The sequence below is a fragment of the Lacerta agilis genome, chromosome 13 (genome assembly GCF_009819535.1).
Source record: "Lacerta agilis isolate rLacAgi1 chromosome 13, rLacAgi1.pri, whole genome shotgun sequence".
In the NCBI taxonomy this organism is placed as follows: domain Eukaryota; kingdom Metazoa; phylum Chordata; class Lepidosauria; order Squamata; family Lacertidae; genus Lacerta; species Lacerta agilis.
The window spans coordinates 23005800-23026830 of NC_046324.1; the positions used below are offsets into that span (position 1 = coordinate 23005800).

The 21031-nt window shown below is 47.2% G+C and overlaps 1 protein-coding gene across 1 annotated transcript; it reads left to right on the forward strand.

The window, feature by feature from the left end:
* Window positions 1-1968: 1968 nt before the first annotated feature.
* FAM174B (family with sequence similarity 174 member B) lies at window positions 1969-16274 on the forward strand. Its single transcript, XM_033167397.1, has 3 exons — window positions 1969-2500; window positions 12078-12209; window positions 15198-16274. Exons 1-3 carry the CDS (start codon window positions 2187-2189, stop codon window positions 15199-15201), a joined length of 450 nt encoding a protein of 149 aa, XP_033023288.1. The 5' UTR covers window positions 1969-2186; the 3' UTR covers window positions 15202-16274.
* The last annotated feature ends 4757 nt before the right edge of the window (window positions 16275-21031 follow it).

Here is a 21031-nt window from a genome sequence, read left to right on the forward strand (position 1 = left end):
TTTATGAAGGACAGTAGAGATGAATAAGGAAAGGGAAAACAGAGAGGGAAGTGGGCAGCTCGCAAGTCTGAACATGGGTCTATAAAGGAGTGGACAGTTTGAGGGAGAGGAGAGGGGTTTTTTTTCTGCCCAGCCTGCACACCCAGAAGCCCTTTCCCCAACTTGGAGGCCCATAATCTTGTGAAAGAATGGGACAGCCCGTTTTGCTTTTCCCCCAGTCATCTCTCTGGGCTGGAGAGGGGGAAAGAACAGTGTTTATTTTTCAAGCTGAGAGTGGGTGGCATCTGATGCAGTATCCCGATTGGCTGAGAAAGACCAGTGGAGCTTAGTTCCTTTGCTGTATGCAATCAGAGACCATTCTCCCTGGGACTCTCTATAAAGGGTGCCATTGCTCTGTGTGTCTGAGTAAATGGCTGGTCAAAGGCGTAGCCGCTTGGAGCCTGCAAGTTCCCTCGACCTGCTCTTGCTGCTTATTTTGTGCGATTTATCCATCAAAAAGCTCTTGCACATGCTCAGAATGCATGGTTCCTGCATTGCAGGGAGTTAGACTAGATGACCCTTGGGATCTCTTCCAACTCTACAATTCCAAGCTTCTCTCATCTTCAGTATTTGCCAGCACTTTCTCTCTCACTGCAAGTCCATGTAGAAGCTACTTTTTTACCATATCAATTTCAGCCTGGGTTCCCCAAATGGGTGGTTGGTTGGTTGGTGGGGCAGGGAGAGAAATATCTGTCATGTTTATTACTTTTGGGGTCTTTTGCAGTAAAGGAGACAAAGCACCATCTGCCCCCCTCTTCATCGTGTTTGGTATAGCAAACAAACCACCCATGATTATTCCCCAGAAGCACCAAATAACTTGGGTGAACTTCCTGCTTTTTTTGTGTCAAGTATGATTAGGCTGTGAACACGCTAGAGCTTTAAAGCACATTCGAAGTGCATTTCCCACCTCAAAGCATTCTGGGCCTCGCTGAGTTACCATTCCCAGCAGCCCTTAGCAAACTACAGTGCCCAGAATTCTTTGAGGGAAAGAATGTGCTTCAAACATGCTGATGGGGGAGGGGCAGCCAATGAGGTCCCCTCTTGAGCTTGTGCCACTACAGCTCCAGCCTTTGGCCTTCTTGGCTGGAGCTGATGGGAGATTGAGTCCAGTAGCATTGTGGGGGAGGGTGTGCACCAGGTTGAGGAAAGCTTGTCTGGAGGGCCATACAATTTTATCCCTTAGGACATTTGCACTGTTGTACTAAAATGGTCTTCTGTGACCCACTCTGATCATAGCATATTTGCAGAAAACACTGTTTATAATTAAACTTTGCTTTGGCACTGGCATGTATCCAAAGATGTACACACGAGTAGACTCCACAAAATTAATGGCGCCCAGGTCGTCACATCTATCCATTTTGATGGGTCTACTCAAAGCAGGAACAGAACTGGATACATGATGACCCTATGACCAGAGAGCCAGTACAGTATTGTATAGTGTTATCTAGTGTTGGACTAGGACCTAGGAGACCAAATCCCCCCACCCCTGCCCCAAGCTGTGAAGCTCACTGCCTCTCAACCTAGCCTACCTTACAGGGTCGTTGTGCGGATAATATGGAGAGGCGGGGAACAGCATGCTCCTTGCAGGAAAGGTGGGATATATACAGTATACATGGTAATAATAACAGTGACACTGGGATGAGCCCATTTAAAGAGCTCAGGCCTTGAAGGGATGGCGATCCAAGGCTTGCTTGGGAGCGGAACCAAATAGGATCGGGTTGCCATTAACCCCGTCTCCTCTTTCAGCATCCTTAAATACTGCCCAGGGTGGTGGCGCTCACCTTTGGGTGCTCTACCAAAAAAAAAAAAAAAACCCGTGACGGAGGCGGGGAGGGGCACTTCTGGATCTGGCAGCCTCTGCCTCCTCGTGCCGTGATGACTCGGCACTGGAGGTGTGAAGGTGCGCGGCGGAAGCCCTCTGCACTTGCGCAGGGGCCCTCTTGGCGCCCAGGCCCATCTGCTGCCCGTTCCTTCCTGGACGCGGCTCCTCCTCTGCCCGCCCCTTCGCGTGCCCTGATCCGGCTCATCGGGGACGAGAAGCGGTGGGAGGCCGGGCAGCAGGCGGAAGCGAGGAAGGAAGGACGCGCAGCTGCTCTGGCTACCAGCTGAGTCCGCTTCTGCCTGCTCCTCTCCCGGGCCCGGCCACGATGCGCACCTTCCCGGTGGCGGCGTCGGGCGCCGTGGCGGCGGCCCTGCTCTGGCTCTCGCTCCTGTTCGTCCTACCCGCCTTGGCCGCCGTGGCTCCTCCGCCCAGCGTCGCCGCTGCCTCTTCCTCGGGCTCCATCTCCAACAGCAGCCGCCCGGGGCTCTCGGAGCCGCCGGCCGGGAACCGCAGCGAGGGCGCCCGGCGGAGCCCCATGTGGGCTCTGATGCGGGACTTGCCTGCGCTCAAGGCCGCCGTCATCGGGGCTTGCGCCGCCAGCGTCGGGCTCATCGCCTGCCTGCTCCTCCGCGTCCTCAGGTGCGTAGTTGGCGGGGTTGCCAGCTGCTTCCGCCGCCCGCGGCTCCTCTGCCTTTTGCAACGCAAAACTGGAGCGGCCGGCGAGCCAGCTGGGTTGGGAGGCTGCAGTGGGCGCAGGAGGAGGCTAGGCCGGGAGCCCCTCATCCGCACCCGCACCCAGTCCAGCTTGGTTCTTTGGCACCCTTCGGCAAGGGGGTGGTGATGGTGGGCCGGAGTGGAGGGTGGCATCTAAAGGCGGCAGGAGAATCGGAGGCATTGTATGGCACTCCCAGAGTACTTCGTGCACATTAGAAATGTCTTTTATCAGATTGCACGTTCTTTTGAATGGGCGATGTGCATGTTTCATGTTGCTCCTGTAAACTGCTTTTGTTTCCCTTTGGGCGAAAGGCGGATATAAATCTCAAGTGAATAAATTACCTTGGTAATCTCTATGATGATTCAGAAAGGTAGGCTAGTATCAGTTGTCCACTATATTACAAGTCGGCTGAGAGATAAAAGGTTTGCTTCTTTAGCTGCTTGCCAATAGTACTTCCTAGTTAAATAGTGCCCTGCCCTTTAAAAAAAGTATGTACAGCGCAATCCTCCACAATGCTTACTCAGAAGTAAACCCCACCACCTTCAGCTGGGCTTATTCTCAAACAAGCTTATGTTGGATTGCAGCCTTAATATGCTTCATGTACATCAAATTGGTAATCTTCACAACAGCCCTGTAAGGTAGGTCAGTATCCATTATTCTCATGTTGTAAGGGGTGGGGCTCACTCTGAAATAACTTTGTTTCTTAAAAGACTAGTCAGTATTAGCACCAGTGCTTTAGCATGTCCAAACTGCTTTGTTATGATATTTACAGGTATTTGCAGGCTTCCTCAACCTAGTGCCTGCAGATGTTGGACTACAACTCCCATCAGCCCCAGACAGCATGACAAATGGTGAGGGATGATGAAGGTTGTAATCCAACAACATCTGGAGGGCTCCAGACCAGGGAAGGGTGATTTATTGTACTATTCCCTTAGAGTTGGAAGTTGCTTATAAAAACCTGCATCTTCAGAAGTCTTATTCTTAACATTAAGGAGGAAAAAAAACCCTTGCAAAATAGCCTTTCCAACCAATACTAACTCAGTAAACCTTGTTGCAACCCTTTAAGAAAGTTGGGCTGTATTTATTATTATTACCACCACCATGTTCCAGCTGTGAGTGACTTGCCTGTTCCCCCATCTCTTTTCACACCTACCATGAAAACTGCATTTATTTAAACGGGGGTGGGGTGGAGATAGGGTTCCCCTTTCAGGGATCTTTTTTTTTTTTGCTCCCCATCTTTGCTGGACCCTCCATGTTTAGGAGGGATGCTCTCTGCCTTTTCCAAGCTTTGCAGTACATGTGTGTGTATGTTTTGTATCTCTCATAATTGAATCGTAGTTTCCTGAGCAGAGTTTACACAAGGTGCAAGCTGACCCTGAACTTTTTCCAGGGGAATGGTAGTAAGGAAAAGTCACTTCCTTTTTTGTTTCTAAAATAACCTTTATTCTTGTTATACATTAATTTACATTAAACTATACACATACCAAGCTACATATTACATACATACAAACATTACATACCCAATACATACCCAACATACCTACAATCAGACGTTTACACCAATCAAAGTAGACTTCCGACTCATTCTCCTTGAGCTTTGTTACCAATCATATCTCCATACCAGGGGTAGGCAACCTAAGGCCTGGGGACTGGATGTGGCCCAATCGCCTTCTAAATCCGGCCCGCGGACGGTTCGGGAATCAGCGTGTTTTTACATGAGTAGAATGTGTGTTTTTATTTAAAATGCATCTCTGGGTTATTTGTGGGGCATAGGAATTTGTTCATTTCCCCCCCCAAAATATAGTCTGGCCCACAACATGGTCTGAGGGACGGTGGACTGGCCCACAGCTGAAGAAGTTTGCTGACCCTTGCTCTATATGCATGTCATGTTTGTCTCTTAACAGCTATCAAAACAAGTGTTACTAAACCTTCTCTTTATTTACAAGATTTAATCTATGTCTGCCAGGAGACTTGCGCTGTTCATATAATTTTTGAGATATTCTTTGAATATTGACCATTCTTCGTTGGCTTTTTGAAAAGTATAGGAAAAGTCACTTACAATGCAGAGGTAAGGAGTCCTGTGACAGCCTCACCTGGACCGCCTCCCACTGTTTGCACACTTGAAAATCTTGCACTTCCAGTGGTAAACTGGACCAAGTGCTGGTGCTAAGTGGGGCTTTGGCTTGATCCCGCAAGCCATTTCTTAGGTTCTCATGCTGAATCAGACCATTGGTCCATCTAGCTCAATACTGGCTACACTGACTGGCAGCAAGGAATTTCTAGGGCAGGGTTTCCCACACTTGAGTCTCCAGCTGTTTTCGTAATACAATTCCCACCATCCCTGACTAGCTGAGGATGGTGGGATTTGTAGTCCAAAAACAACTGGAGACCCAAGTTTGGGAAACCCAGTTCTAGGGTTTCAGACAAGGGTGTTTCTCAGGGCCTACCAGAAGATGCTGGGGATTGAACCTGGGATGTTTTGCCACTGAACTAAGGCCTTCCTTGCAGTCTCTCTTCTGATGATACAGAGGACTAGGGATATCAGAAACTGTTGTAAAAGGATCAGACTATTTGCCTTTGGCTCAGTATTGTCAGTGACTCCCCAGGATCTCCGGCAGAGATCTTTCCCACCAGGGCCGTCTCATAATAGGGGCTGGGTGATGCGGTACACCAGGGCGCCAGGCCCCCCAGGGGCGCCCCCGCGAGTGCTCCCTCCCCAACCCGCGCCCGGGCCCATGGGCAGGCGCTCGCGTGCCGGTGGGCAAGCTGCAAGCCGGCTGCCCTCTGGAGCCCCAGCTGGAGCGCTGGGAAGGGCGCGCAAAGCCCTGCGCTGCTCCAGCGCATGCCCCTCATCCCCCGCTCGCCCACCTCCCTCCCGTGCTGGCCGCCCCTCGGGGGATGAGGGGCGTGGCACTGGAGCGGCGCGGGGCTTTACGCGCCCTTCCCAGTGCTCCAGCTGGGGCTCCGGAGGGCAGCCGGCTTGCAGCGCCACGCCCCTCATCCCCCGCTCGGCCACCCCCCCTCCCGAGGGGCGGCCAGTGCGGGAGGGAGGTGGGTGGAGAGGCGGCCCACCGGGGGCGCTGAGGGATCGTCGTGCCAGGGCGCCCGATCCCTTTAAGACGGCACTGTTTCCCACTAACAGCTACCTGGTCCTTCTTAAACAGGAACGATTGGGAAATTGTATGTATGACTGTCTGCATTCAAAACATGTCCCCTTCCACACCGAACTATGTTCCCCTGATGCCACATCAGGCTTGCTTGTCTTTGTGGATTTTCCCCCCTCTGCAGGATGCATCTGTGACCAAAGGTTACACTGCTTGCAAATATTTCTGAAAGCCGGTCATGTGTCTTTCCTGAAAAGAGGATTCTGCCTCTCCCAACAGGAATTCCTCTTGGTGGAGGATAACAATAGTTGGAACTGCCTTTAGTGCCTTGGAGGCAAAAATGAGCAGCAGTTTTTAAGTACACAGAGTTAAAACGCCCCGGCGGCCTGCCCAATCTGCCCAATGATCTGCGTGTTCCTGGGAACCTGTCTTTCTGGTATGAGTCATTTTCCTGTCATGTTGTCAAAAAGGAGAAGGTGCTGCAGGTGCAGTTGTCATGGAGGGGATGAGGAAATGTTGTGGAAGGGATGAGGAAGCTGGCCCCTGAAGGTTACACTTCTGGTCCCCACCCCCCATTGCTAAATGTTTGAAGCTTGTATGATGTTGGTGTGAAAGGCCATAGCTCAGTGGCAGAATAATTGCTTTGCCTGCATTAAGATTCCAAGTTCAGTCCTTGGTATCTCCAGGTGGGGCTAGGAAAGATCCTGTTCCTAAATCACTCAGAGTAAACACTACTAAGCTAAATGGGTGAGTGGTCAGATGTTAAGTGTTTTCAGCTTTGTAAGTGATGGCAGAACCTTTAGGCTGACAATTATTTGTTATATGAGTGCCTCTTTGCAGCATTTGAAATTTGCCAGGCACATTTTGCACCTGGCTATTGTCCACTTGCAACCAAGTGAAGATCCCCGGGTGCAAGGATGGTGCCTGATATCTCCACCATCTGGAGGTGCATGCCGGGGGTGTGTATGTCATTGGATCTTGCCTGTTTTCGCACACTAACAACACATCTTGTAGAATTCTATCCACGATATTTTATCTGCACAATCAGGACAAATTTCAGGAACCAAAATGTAATACTGAAAAATATGGCTTTTGAACTGTCTGCCCCTAAAATGGCGGCTAGACATTCTGTTTTGGTGACTGTAACCCTGGTTTAAAGAGCCTTTTGGTGGCTAGCTTATATATCTGAGTTTCTAATGCTGCGTCTGTGTTAAGTTTTTAAACAGTGTATTTTACATTGGATTGTTAACAGTTCTAAGTCGCTGCGAGAGTTTTGTTGGAAGCAACTCATAAATTGAACTAAGAATAACAGCAACAATATAGGAAGCTGTCTTCTTCCAGGACAGATGTGCCTCAGGGTTGTTTGCATGGACTGGCAGTGATTCTCCAGGGATTCAGCTTTCCAAATTCTACCTGGAGATATTTGGGGCCAAATTCTGCATGAAAAGCCAGTGCTGTATCATGGAGCTGTGGCCGGGAGATGACTGCTCTGTTAATTTGACTCCTCTAAAGGAAGCCTGCAAATAGCCACTTGCCTGCTCACCTGTGGCACATACGAATTTCCTCCAGGTGATCAAGCAAGGATGCTTCACACACAACACACCATCGTTGCATTGATATATGTGATTGTATGTTGTAAAAGCAGCGGAAGTATATGTAGAAAGTATTTGTGAAGGTCTTGTCTTTTGGATGACTTCATTTTGTCTTGATCTTCTTCTTTGAAGATCCTTTTCTTTTCCTTTCTGTTTTTTTTTTCTTTTCTTTTTTTTCTTTCTTTTCTTCTTCCTTCTATTTCTTTTTCTCTTCCTTCTCTCTGTTTTTCTTTCCTTTTTCTTTCTTTCTTTTTTTCTATGTTTCTTTTCTTTCTGCTTGTTTCTAGTTAGCTAAGATATGAGAGATTTATTTCTTTACTCCTTGGTATAAAGGAGTATGCATTTGTATATGCATATGCTTGTACATATGCTTGTATGTAATGATATTTTAATTGAACAATAAAGGATTTTTAACGATGGAAAAAAAAAAAAAAGATATATGTGATTGGAACTAGCAGCCAAGTAGAAACTAGGCTAGTGCTCATTTTGTGAAACTGATTGGCAAAGCTACCTTAGGTTGATACAGTATAATGCAGACTTAAACCAGTTTAGCAACTATTCATTCACCAGGAAACCCTGGAAATAGTTATTTCACGGAGGGTGCTGAAAGCATGAATGGTACCACTTGAGGATGTCAGGTGGACAGTCTTGTGACTTATGTCACTGAGACCCTTGGTGCTTGCACTTGAGCAAACTGAGCCAAGAAGTGTGTGTGTTTTTCTAGTCCTGCTCGGGGATATTCTGGATGCCTAAAGGCTACATGTGATTATGGCCAAGGTATAGCAATAATACTGTGCATGACCAGAACTGGATGCAGTATCAAAAGGGTGGATGTGTTGCCCAACCTGTAATGGCCCCACAGAAATCTTCGTATCGGCCTCAGGTCCTTTGTGACTTGTCAACAGGAATATACTGGGTATGTGGAACATGGAAAGGTAAATTGTTCCCTCCACGATGGGATGGGATCTGTACACTAACTAGCCGATGGCTTTCCAGCAGGGTTACACAAATTAACCCCACTTCAGCACCATGTAGGAATGAAAAGGCATAGTGATGTCACAGAAAGAGAACGGTTTTGTAAAAAGCAGTAAAATATATTGGCAGGGTTCCTCCCCTCGATGTTGCACTCTCAAATTTTGCCCTGCTCAAAAAGTGCCTGGTGTGTTGCCTTTCCTTGGAGTTTGGGTAGGCGAATCATCCTTTCCCCCTGCTGTGTTGACTTTGCCAAGAGGTATGTCGAAGGGCTATTTATCTGCTTGCACTTTTGACGTGCTTTCAAACTGCTAGGTGGGCAGGAGCTGGGACCGAGCAACGGGAGCTCACCCCATCGCGGGGATTCGAACCACCAACCTTCTGATCAGCAAGCCCTAGGCTCTGTGGTTTAACCCACAGCGCCACCCGGTACCGTTCCGGCGGGAAGGTAAACGGCGTTTCCGTGTGCTGCTCTGGTTCGCCAGAAGCAGCTTTGTCATGCTGGTCACATGACCCGGAAGCTGTACGCCGGCTCCCTCGGCCAGTAACGCGAGATGAGCGCCGCAACCTCAGAGTCAGACACGATTGGACCTAATGGTCAGGGGTCCCTTTACCTTTACCTTTACCTTTATGTCGAAGGCCAGCAATGTGCAGCCTATTCTGAATTGGTGCCAGATTCATCAGGGGCACTTCCATGATTAATTTGTTTGGGGTGGGGAACCTGTGGCCTTCCAGATTCTGTTGTACTCCAACTTCCACTAGCCCTAGGTGATAGGATCATTAAGAATATAAGAAGACCCTTCTGGATTAGGCCAGTGGCCCACCCATTCCAGCATCCTGTTCTCACAGTGACCGGCCAGAAGCCTGTGGGAAACCTGCAAGCAGGGCAGGACCTGAGCACAAGAGCACTGTCCCCTCCTATGGTTTCCAGCAACTAGGAAACCGAGTTGGTGGCCATTACTGCCTCCTGTGGGAGAGAGTTCCATAGTTGAACTATTTACATCTATGCTTAATGAGAAATGGCAACGCAATTTCCCACGGTTATATACTGGGTTGCATGCATGGCGGAGGACAATTATTTCCAATATGGAGTAGGGCAGCCTCTCCCAGCCTGGTACCCTCCAGGTGTGTTGGCCTCCGACATCTATTGGTCCCCAACCAGTACAGCTGTGTTGGATGGGACTGATAGGAGTTACAGTCCAAAAGATCTGGAGGGCATCAGGTAAGGGACAATGAACGTAGGGTCTCCTGCTTGCTTTAGCCTCATGAATGTATTGATCTGCAGCTGCAAGTATCAAGGACCGTATTTCTTCCTCCTCCAGTCTTGCTTCTCAAGAGTGGTGGTGCTGCCGTCTCAGAGTGGGAGGGGGCCACGTCTCGGGATCATGGGGTCAGGAGCGGATCCTTTTAATCCTGACTGCTGCCTGGCTAAAAATAGATTAAAGGCTGAAGAGCAGTCTAAGCAGCGGGCAAGCTGACAGCCAGCGATTGCAGCCTCTGCGTGATGGGGAGCAGCTGCTCTTCATGTGACTGAGTGCTTGGTCAGAATCACCGCTGGTGATGGAAAGGGCTGAGTGAGCGTGGTCACAGACTCCCTCCCTCTCCCACTCCTAGCTGTCTTCTTGCTGAGTTCTAAGATTAAGCATCCAGATTGGGGGGAAAAAACTTGAAGAGAGAAAGCCAAGGTTATTCAGGGAGGTGGTGAGAAAGATGCCTTTTAATAATCCCTTGCCAAACATTTGTACCAGAGGAGTACCCATGCTCTCTTATCACCTTAGAACTGCTACGATTGTTCCTGCAGCTACTACTGCTCTGATTTGTATGGCGCCATCAGCACGCGTGATGCAGCAACAGGACAGGGCATTGCCCCATGCAGCTTACAGTTGTAATACCATTACTAGTTACATGGCACTAGCAGTGTGCATGGCCCAGGAAGATGATAGGTCCCTGCCCCAAGTGGCTTGCAATTTAAAATTCAGTGCAGGGGCAATAGAAAAGGGAGGGAGGTGAAGCTAGGAATAAGCAGAGGAATGGTTGTTTACACAGCATGTTATTTGGGTGACCATGTATCTGACTACAGATGCTGGCCTTCTGCTTGAAAGTCTGGATAAAGTCTTTTTTTTTCCTTTTAAAAATCACCAAACCCACCTTACTGTACCTTGCAATAAGGAAGTTTATAATCTGCACAGAAGTAAAACCATGTCTTGAGACTCTTGAGAGTCCCATGGACTACAAGAAGATCAAACTTATCCATTCTCAAAGAAATCAGCCCTGAGTGCTCACTAGAAGGACAGATCCTGAAGTTGAGGCTCCAGTACTTTGGCCACCTCATGAGAAGAGAAGACTCCCTGGAAAAGACCCTGATGTTGGGAAAGATGGAGGGCACAAGGAGAAGGGGGCGACAGAGGATGAGATGGTTGGACAGTGTTCTCGAAGCTACTAACATGAGTTTGGCCAAACTGCGAGAGGCAGTGAAAGATAGGCGTGCCTGGTGTTATCTGGTCCATGGGGTCACGAAGAGTCGGACACGACTGAACGACTGAACAACAACAACAAAACCATGTCTGTTGGTTGTAGTAGTAGTTGTTTTTAATACATATCCCAAGGCAGGGAGGAGTAATTCTGATCAGTGTTAGTGATGGAGCAATCATACCTAGTGTATAGTGTTTGTTCTGGACTAATTAATAGGGTGATTTTGTGGACACTTCCTAAATGGGCTTGTAAAAAGCTATATTGGTTTTTAATGGCTCATTGTGTTTGTGGTTCATGGTTGTAATTTCAAAGAAGGTCTTTACAATGGCAGCTGAGCAGATTAAGCAGCAGATCTCAAGGGTTGTTTAATCAGTGGCAATTACAGTCCTTCAGTGATGCAGCATAGCAAGCCCCAGATAGGTTTGTGTGGGGTGGGGTGCAGAGCTATGGTCCCTGCTATGAAAGGTGGGGCATGCTCATTTCTTAGCAGTATTCGTGTCTTTACAACCCAGGCAAATGAAAGCCTGTTCAAGTGTGAACACTGTGCTCCAGATAATCGGAGTCTGAAGCATACTGGATTGCATCTCTTGAATCAGTCCAACAAAAAGGCAAAATATTATTGACATGAGAAGCTTCATGGGATCTGGCCTGAAGGCATCTAGAGACAAGTTCCAGTTTGAATTTGAGCAAGGCCACACAGATGAGAATGCAAGCAGCCTGGAGGCTGCATACAATTGTTTTGAGGGATTTGCAACAGGGTTAGTAGTTGTGCTCTGTTCATGTATTTGTAAATCAAACATAATTGCAAAAGGTAGTCGAGTGAGTAGAGAGTGGTGGTCTGGTGAGTAGAGAATTTGCCTTGACGCAGGCAGATCTGGGTTCAAATCCCCATGCAGGATGTTCTCTCTCCCCCCCCCACACACCTTCAAGTGTTTTCTCATACAGTAGTACCTTAGTTCTTGAACGGAATCTGTTCCGGAAGTCCGTTCGACTTTCAAAAACGTTCAGAAACCAAGACGAAGCTTCCGATTGGCTGCAGGAGCTTCCTGCACTCAAGCAGAAGCCGTGTCAGCCGCGTCGGACATTCGGCTTCCAAAAAAAGTTTGCAAACCGGAACACTTCTGGGTTTGCGGCGTTCGGGAGCCAAAACGTTTGAATCACAAGGCGTTCAGGATCCAAAGTACAACTATATTAGCTGGAGCATCAATGAGAAGCTGAGAGTGGCTGGAAAAGTGGCCTGGTAACAGGGGTCTGTTGCATCTTTTTCTCCACTCCCATTTGGATGGGTTTAAATAAATTGTCAGTGTTTTGTTTCCACAATATTTGTGTACACCTACAATATAATTTTCTTGCTGTTTTAGGTCTGGCAGGAAGATTAAAAAAACCCGCAAGTATGACATCATCACAACTCCAGCAGAACGGGTGGAAATGGCCCCCTTAAATGAAGATGATGAGGATGATGAAGATTCCACAGTGTTTGATATAAAATATAGGTAAGGAGAGAGGGAGGACGGTGTAAACATATGGGTGAGTGGGTGGAACTATTTTAAAGGGGGGTGATATCTATGTTGGTCCATTTAGAAATGAATAAATTGGACAGTACTTCACTACAAGATCTCCAGCTAAGAAGAGCAACCATTATTAGCACTTGTGGAATCTGATTAGTACAACTTTCCCCAAGCTCCAGATGTTAACGAGTACAATTCCCATCAGCCCCAACATCATATGACTATGCAGTCTGGGGGTTGATGAAGGTTGTAGTCATTAACATCTGGAGAGGGTACCAGCGTGGGAATTTAGGGAAAGACTGCCTGAATTAAATCAGCCTCTACTGGGTATGAAGTCTGAGCCTCTGTTCATGCACCCCATCTTCAAGTTTAGTTACAAGCTGGAGACTTAGATGTCTTTCAATATGATGCCCTCCTTTTTTGTTGTTTTTAAAATACAGACCAAAGAAGAGTTCTGGAGAACTTGAAAAGTTGCTCACAACTTTGTGAGGGTTCGGTTGGTCCTAATAAAGGTATTAGCCTCCTGCAGATTTTGGATTTGTTGCGGGCAGGGGTGGAAATTAGTGTGTGTTCCCTGCCACTCTCCTTTTCTGCTCCCCTTTACAAACAAGGCCTGGAATGTATTTGGTGGAGTCATTTCCAACTTTCTCTTGTGGTGAAGAGCAAAGTAAGAGTAACCCTGTCCAGCTCTGTGGGTCCTTGCAGGTCACCAAGGAAGCAGCTGTTAAGTCTGGATCAAGCACAAAGCATACAGGACCTTGGACAGCTCCAAGGAGCTCTGCTGTGGCAGCTTCTGGAGATGTTGTCTCTGCAGGGATCCTGAGCCAACTGAAGCCTTCTACTGGCTAGCAGGGGAAGCAGGCAGGATCGGCTCCAAGTGGAGAGTAGGCAAGAACAGGACCCTGGGGTATTATGCTAAAGGATCTCCCGAGGCCAGCTATAAGAGATGTGGCCTTTGCAGGGGACTGAACCTCCGTGTAGGCTGACCAGACTTAGTGTGTGGTAGGCTCTGTGTTCCCTGGAGGAGCTGCCTGGCTAGTTAAAGGACCCTCGCCTTATTTTGTAGTGAGGTTGGGGGTTACAGAGGTATTGCAAGGTACGCAACCTCTGATTCAGGGGATCGTGGCAAGGCTGTGTCCTTTGGCTGGAAGGGCGGTGAGGTTCTCTCCGCTGCTCTGCCGCCTCCCGTAGGAAGTAGCTTGAGCCTCATCACAGTCCTCTGATGTGCATTTCAAGGGCCCTGACAAAGGACTGGTGCAGTTGACAATGGCCAGGCTGGGAAGCAGCGCTTTGCATCCACACAAGCCTGTCTCTCAACCCTCGCCTTGCAAGATGGTAGAACAGTACAAAAGGAGATAGTTGAATTCATCAAAACTTGGGATGCTTTTCCATCGTAGCTGGATCTCCAGAGTGCCTTTGTTTCCCTCTGGTAATAAAGGCCCCCTTAGATCAATACCCGTCTATAGAATATCCCCCCTTTCCAATGCACAGATGCCCTTTTGCATACAGATGCTGAGCATTGTGTTGTTCAAGGGTGTGTGCGCGTGCGTGCTGTTCTCTGGAGTTTGCTTTTAATTGGGTGTCTTGCAAGTGAGAGCTGGAGGGTCTTTTCTGTACACTGCTAGGTGGATTGTGTTGGGTGTGAAGCTGGTTCTTGAACACATTTATCTCTCAAGCAGGCTGACTTGCCTGCTTGGAAGGCATAATTGTCATTCCAAAACGGGATGTGGCGGCAGGGAGAAGGAAAGAATGACAAGATTACTGAGATGCTTAAACTCCAAGGTGTAATAATAATAATAATAATAATAATAATAATAATAATAATAATATTTAACAATGACAACTACTCAAGATTGCAACAGCCAGCCTTGAATTTTCCACCATCATCGAACTGTTTTCAGCCCAAGGGTGGAGGGGTGGAGGAGAAGCACCAAGAGGCTCTTTCTGAGGCAACCATCTTGCCTGGGTGATGTCCCTGGGTGCCATTAGGAGACAGATTCTGGGGCTGTTTCATGTAGTTCCCCAAAGTGTGTTGCAAGACTCCTGCTAGCACACTTTGGGAGAAAGAAATTGAAAGTATTAAAGCCTCTTATTGACCCTGAAGCCCCTCCCTCGGTTAGGAGGCATCAGCCATGCCTTTTGGTCAGCTGTCATCCCTCCTGAAAGAGAGAGATGGAGCAGGTTCATTCACTGCCCTGTCAGAGAGGTTGCCCACTGAGTCTCTCTGTGAGTTGCCATTCTGGGTGTGCCTCCTTCCGTTAATATATATGCTCAGTATTGTTTCTTTGGCATTGCCCATGTTGCCTATTTGTGAATAGTGAACGTGTTGCAAAATACCTCTGTCTGTGAAGTACTTCTGTCTTTCTCTGCCTTTAGTTTTTGAAGTATTACTATTATTATTATTTATTAATAATAAAAACTTATATTAAAGTACATAACGTTTCTAAGCACTGTACATATATTAAGAGAGAAGACAGTCCCGGCATGCAGGCTCACCATTTAATAGATGCAGCGTGTTAATGAAATAAGGATGGGGATGGCAGAGGAAAACAAACATTGGAGAAGCTGCTCCTCCTTTGGCTGATGGTTGGGGCCACCTTGGGCTCCCCTTTGCTATGTTCTTCTTCCTGGGAGGCAAGAGGTGCAGCATCCCAGTTTACACTTAGTTCTTTGGCCAATGCCAGAATGTGCCTCCCTTTAACTTGGCTGTCTCAGGTAACTGGCAGTGGGAGCAAAGTATTCCTCCCCCCCCCAATGCATGTTGGGGAGCCACAAACTCCCTTCAGCTGCTCCTTCTCTGACTGCTTGACAGAGCCAAGCTGGTTTCCCACTGCCCAAAATGGGTTCAGAGCAAAGACTAGGTTGTCACATGCTCATCTTGTGAGGATGGCCTGCATCTTGTTAAATTATATGAGACACGCTTCTCTGCTATTGCTTGCTAATTATTTCATTTCTCTTCCTCTCTCTCTTCAGGTGAGGCTGTTGCACAAGGCTCATCAGGATGGAGGTCTCCTGTCAAGAACCTTGCAAGAACCTTGGCAACAGAGGGGAGAAGGAAGACAGAATCTTAGCATCAACAAAACTTGCAATTTTCCACTGTTACAAATATACATACATGATTTATGATGGATTTTGACAAGAGACAGCTGAGCATCGGGCATATACATTACTACTATGTTCCTGGGTACCAGGTTGGAAGAACTGGAGGTGGTTTTCCTTCTGGACTGCTTTTCAACTGGAAAAAACCCCCCTCTCTTTTTGTTTTGTTACAGATTTGGTTACCTGCAATGAACTGCAGATTAGGTTTGTAGGCCAACCCAGAGCCCTAGTTATTAGGAGTGCCAGTTTTGTTCGAAGGCACCCAGGCTAACCAACAAACACTCTGCTCAGAAGCGCTAAACTTAGGCGGATGGTTGTTCTCTCTGCACCTAAAACGCCTGGCATCGTGTGGTTCTGGGCTGGCGGCAACCTCTGCTCATCTCACGGAAGCTCAGGACTTGTGCAAACTCTGCTGAATTGATTGAACCTGTGTATTGATGTGTGAATGTTTGTGTGTTTTGCTTTTTTGTGGGTGAGATGTGGGCCGTTGTGATGACTTGCTACTACTACTGATAAAAATTGCACTAATCATCTGCTCTTGCAATAAGGCTCTCTGCCTTCTCTCTAAGGGGGTATCTCCACAATCCTCTGGGGAGGGCAAACTCTGAGAAGCAGGGGGAGGAAAACCCAGCCAGTTCAGGAGAGGAAAGATATTTTTGGCAGCCCCTTGCTCCTCTTTCCCTATTCCAGAGGAAGTCAAACCTTCCTGCCTGGGGCGGGGCTCACCTGTGACCCTGTGGATGTTGTTCTGACCGTTGGCTGTGCTGGCTGGGGCTAAAGGGAGTTGGGAGTCCAGAAACCTCTGGAGAACTGCAGGTTCCCCATTCCTGCTTACACTGAGTGCTGTTTCGTGTCTGTGTCTCCCTCTGCCTGTGAGTCGCCTCTCTCTCAACTCCTCTATTGTATTTCATGACAATCTGCAGTGAGGCTATTAAAGAGCAATTAGGATAATTTTGCTTTTTTTTGCGTTGTTATGTGCTCCTGGTCAAATATCCTTGTTACCAACCAAAATGATTTTTAACATTGTTTTAAACTTTGGTCGATCAGGGTTCAGCTTTTGCCATTCATAACACAAAGCCAAATACAGTGGAACCTCAGAAGTCGAATGTAAGCCATTCCGGAAGGACGTTCGACATCCGAAACATTTGAATTCTGAGGTGCGGCTTCCGATTGGCTGACAGCTAGGCTTTTAGCAGATCGGAAGCCGCATCGGACGTTCGGGTTCCGAGGAACGTTCGAAAACTGGAACACTTCTGGGTTTTCAATGTTCGGGAGCCGGAACATTGGGGAACGGAGTGGTTTGAGAAACAAGGTTCCACTGTAGCTGGTCTCTTTTCCAGCACAGACCAAGTTACCTCCTTGCCATTTTTAACACAACTGCATGTTCTACCATGTGTCTCTTTGAAAGACTTCATCTTCTGTGCAAAGCAGCCTGGAGAGAACAATTCCCCTTTGCAATGGCCCTCCCGCTCTCGGCTACATTTCCCCAGTCCAGGTTGCACTCTTCTGTTCCAGCAGCCTCTCATTCACCCTGAGACTATGGTGGTGCTTTTACCAAAACCTTCTCTGCATCCTCATTTTGAGGCATGGAGGGATGCTGACTTCTTTTGATGTTCTGTTCCCAGAACTGGACATTTAGCAGAGGTCAGCGTTAACAGACCTGCTGCTCTTTGAGAATGGGATTGTTTTAATCCTCTCTGTGTTGCTGCCTTCTGTCCAGTGAATTTACCTGCCCTTCTTGGGATGTGGATTGAGAAATATTCAGGGCTAGCCACAGGAGGCTCGCCTGCCTTTTGCTTCTTTGCTGTCACACAGAAACCAAAAACCTCTCATCAACTCTTAGGATTTCCTGATAGCTTGGAACTGGGTGGAGTTCTTGGCAGGTGGGAGTTGCAGAAATTTTAAGTGGTGGCAAGAGTTTTTTTTGGAAGATGCCTCGTGGTCCTAGCTCTGTTCTGCAAGCAGAGACATTGGAGGGTTGGGCTGGCAGTGATTTTTTTGTGGGGGGGGAAGCAAAGAGCAGCAGCACACATACTTCAGCCTAGGAATGCCCTGCACGGGAGTAATATTGTTCTTACTTTACACTTTTAGCATATTATGGTTCCTCATATAGAAAATGTGCCCCTTCCTGTTGCAGTATATAAAATCTAATTGAGCATGAAGCACATTTCCAACTGGATCCACCTGTTTTTACTAAAACACCCTTTTCCAGAGGGGAATGATGCAAGGTTTTAAGTTTTGGCTCCTACCTTGCCTCCTTGCATCCAGTGTCCGTGCACTGCTTGGCTTTATGGCTTCTTCCGATTGTCGTCCTGCCCACCTAAGTGGCTGGATGTCATTTCCTGTTTGTGAAACCTCTGCTACATTTCCAATTTTCAAGAGATGGAATTGCTTTGGTTCAGCCATCTCTCCCTAAGGCAGCCTTTCATAATCCTGGCACCTTCCGCATGTTTTGGACAAGGGCGAAGCATGGATCCAGCCCAGTCCAAAGTGGGATGCTCTTATGGGAGAAACAGCATTGCTCATGGTGGGATTTAAAGTTTCTAGACCTCAAGTTTTCTTGGAATCTTACAAGTCCAAGAAAGTCTGTTAACTGACCAGGAAACTTGCTTGCTCTTTTTGTAGTATATAGAGTTTGCTGGCTACTATCAGGAACTGGCATCTAAGCGTTCTTGGTTTTGTTTTGTTTTAAGTCTGGAAGGTACATCTATGATGAGCAAGTCATTTTTGCTGGAATGCACGTAATGTGGCATCTCTTCAAACTTTACCAGCCTGAAGGTTCAGTGACACCTGATTTGGTTTGGGTCACTTTCCCAAGATATAATGAACTTTAGGAGAATGCCAGGATGGTTGTGTCATTTTTTTTAAAGAAAGCACACTACTTGAAAAGTGGCCTGCCTAAGAAGTTCACAAGGCAGCGTTCAAAGATGCTCAGCTGTGGATATTAAAGTTCAATTTATTTAACTGATGGAATCAAGCAGAACCATTTTTTTCTAGGGCTGCTGCCACCTGAGGCTATAGGTGGAGAGAGTTGGATGTTTGAGTGTTCCCCCCCCTCTCTCTCTGTGTGTGTGTGTGTGTGGGGGGGGAAATCCCTGCACAAAAAACCTAGCACATCAGAGAGAAGGCTAGCCTTCCCTCAAATGCTAGTTCTCTGTGTGCGGGTAGCATTATTTGTATCTGAAATAATTACACATAAGCCTTTGAGTCCTCCTTCTCCATACCTGCAACCCCACAGCTAACTGCAGTAATTCAGACAAAGCTTTTATCTCTTGAGTCTCCTGAAAGTATAAACCAGCTGATTGAAATTCCAGGTGTTTGGAGGGTGCAGCTGGCCACCTCCTTTAGGACAGGACGACAACTGTCCCCCAAGCCTTTGACGATGATGTCAGCCAAACCCTTTGATCTTTAGTTGCAGATGCAGGCGGGAGGCCAAAATTCTCTCCTAAGCTATGTATTTCTCTAACACACACATGCACACCCCTTAAATCTTGGTGGTGGTGTCTGATGAAAATGTTCTCTTAAGTTTATTTCATTAAAGGGTTATGGAACACTTCAGTTGACCCACATAAAACTACAAAAAATGTTTGATTTCTTTTGTAAAACTGGGAGAGGGTTAATACTGTGTCTTTGGTTATTTGAAATAATGGGCATCAGCCCTAACCACATATTCTCCCCTTCCATCTCTGTAAATAATAGCCATGTGTGAACCATTTCATTAACACAAAGTGACTTCTAAGCATCTTGCAATGTTTTGGGGGGAATTGCCCATTTTTCCGTCTGGTAGTCAGTTGTGACGAGTGATTTTATCTCCTGCTTTTCTTTTCTTTTGTTACAAAAGAGATCCATGAGAAGTTATGGTCATCAAGGGTCTCTGATAAGTGTGGTTTTCTGCCGCCTTCTCAATGAAGTGGTGAACTATGGTTTGAAATTGCATGCTCATCTATCTGAGAGACTGGGGAGCCTGTGGACCTCGGGATGTTGTTGAGTTTCAGCTCCCATTATCCCTGGGGCTGATGGGAGTTGTAGTCCCAAACATCTCGGAGGACATCAGGTTGGGGGAGTCTGCAATACAGACCTGATAGCTGTGCCTTCCTGCTCTTTATGTGACTGGATCCAGAGAACAAGACCATGTCTCCTCCAGCCCATGGGTGTATGTTATTCTTGGGGCAGACTTCAAATAAAATAGAACTGTTTTGAGAAAACCCTTGATGTCGGCTCCTCCTTGGAGGGACAAGGCTGTTGATAATTCCCCCCTGTCCTTAAAAATGTATATCTGGCTGGCAAGTTTTGTCTTTTGAACATAAAGAGTGGGATTAAATCCTTGCTCACCAATGATGGTTAAATCTTGCTGCATTGACACTGACTGTAGACCAGGCATGTCCAAAGTCAGTTTAGGGGCCTAAAGTGGCCCCCCTGTGGTAGTTTATTTCCCGGGGTAAAACCCTAAAAAAAGGTCCACAACTTCAATATTAAGAAAAGCTCAACGACTTTGGGGTAAAATAGTAAAAAGGTCAACTTCAAATCCTAAAAAGTCAACAACTTTGGTTGGCCCTCATGGATGTTCACTTCATCAAATCTGGCCCTCTTTGAAAAGAGTTTGGACACCCCTGCTGTAGATCCCCTCAACCCTACCCCAAGCACCAGCTAGGTGAGATTCTGGATTTGATGGTCTTGTAGTAAGCCAATCCTGCTGTGTTTGTGTCCCTATTCTACTGTGTGAGTCCCTGAACCTCTGCCCTCAAGTCTCCCCTTGCTCATACTGTTGTTATTGTTCAGTCGTTCAGTCGTGTCCGACTCTTTGTGACCCCATGGACCAGAGCACGCCAGGCACCCTTCTCCTCCACTGCCTCCCGCAGTTTGGCCAAACTCATGCCAGTCGCTTCGAGAACACTGTCCAACCATCTCATCCTCTGTCGTCCCCTTCTCCTTGTGCCCTCCATCTTTCCCAACATCAGGGTCTTTTCTAGGGAGTCTTCCCTTCTCATGAGGTGGCCAAAATACTGGAGCCTCAACTTCAGGATCTGTCCTTCTAGTGAGCACACAGGGCTGATTTCTTTAAGAATGGATAGGTTTGATCTTCTTGCAGTCCATGGGACTCTCAAGAGTCGCCTCCAGCACCATAATTCAAAAGCATCAATTCTTCGGCGATCAGCCTTCTTACTACCAATTGTCATCTCAGACAAGCTGCCCTGAAAGATCTTGGCCCTTGTCCGAGACCTTGCCTCTTCTTCAAGATCTCCCTTCCATATGCGGAAAATGGCAAATACTTACTTGAGATGGTGCTTGTGAGGGTGAATGGGCTCAAGATGGTCAGGCTCATGATTTCTCTCTCTATGTTAGCCTACCAGGCTTTATTTATTCTCATTAGAAAAAGTTACAGGCCGCTTAATCTAAAGGTGACCTAAGCAGTAGACCTAATAAAACCCAGATAAAATTGGTAAAACTTTTAAAAACAAATGCACAGAGCTATGTATATGTCTGGGTAGACTTGTTTGAAATTTAAGGAACATAAGCTTAAAAAGAAAGCAGATTCCTGGTCTGAGGTACTTGATGACGATGATTATTTATATATACTACCCTTAAGCATAAGATCTGAGGGCAGTTCACAGAATGAAATGCAGGATAAAAACATATAAATGGTTAAAACAAAACAGCAAAATGCTAACACTCCCTTCCCACTCAGAATCTAAACTAAGAGGGAGATG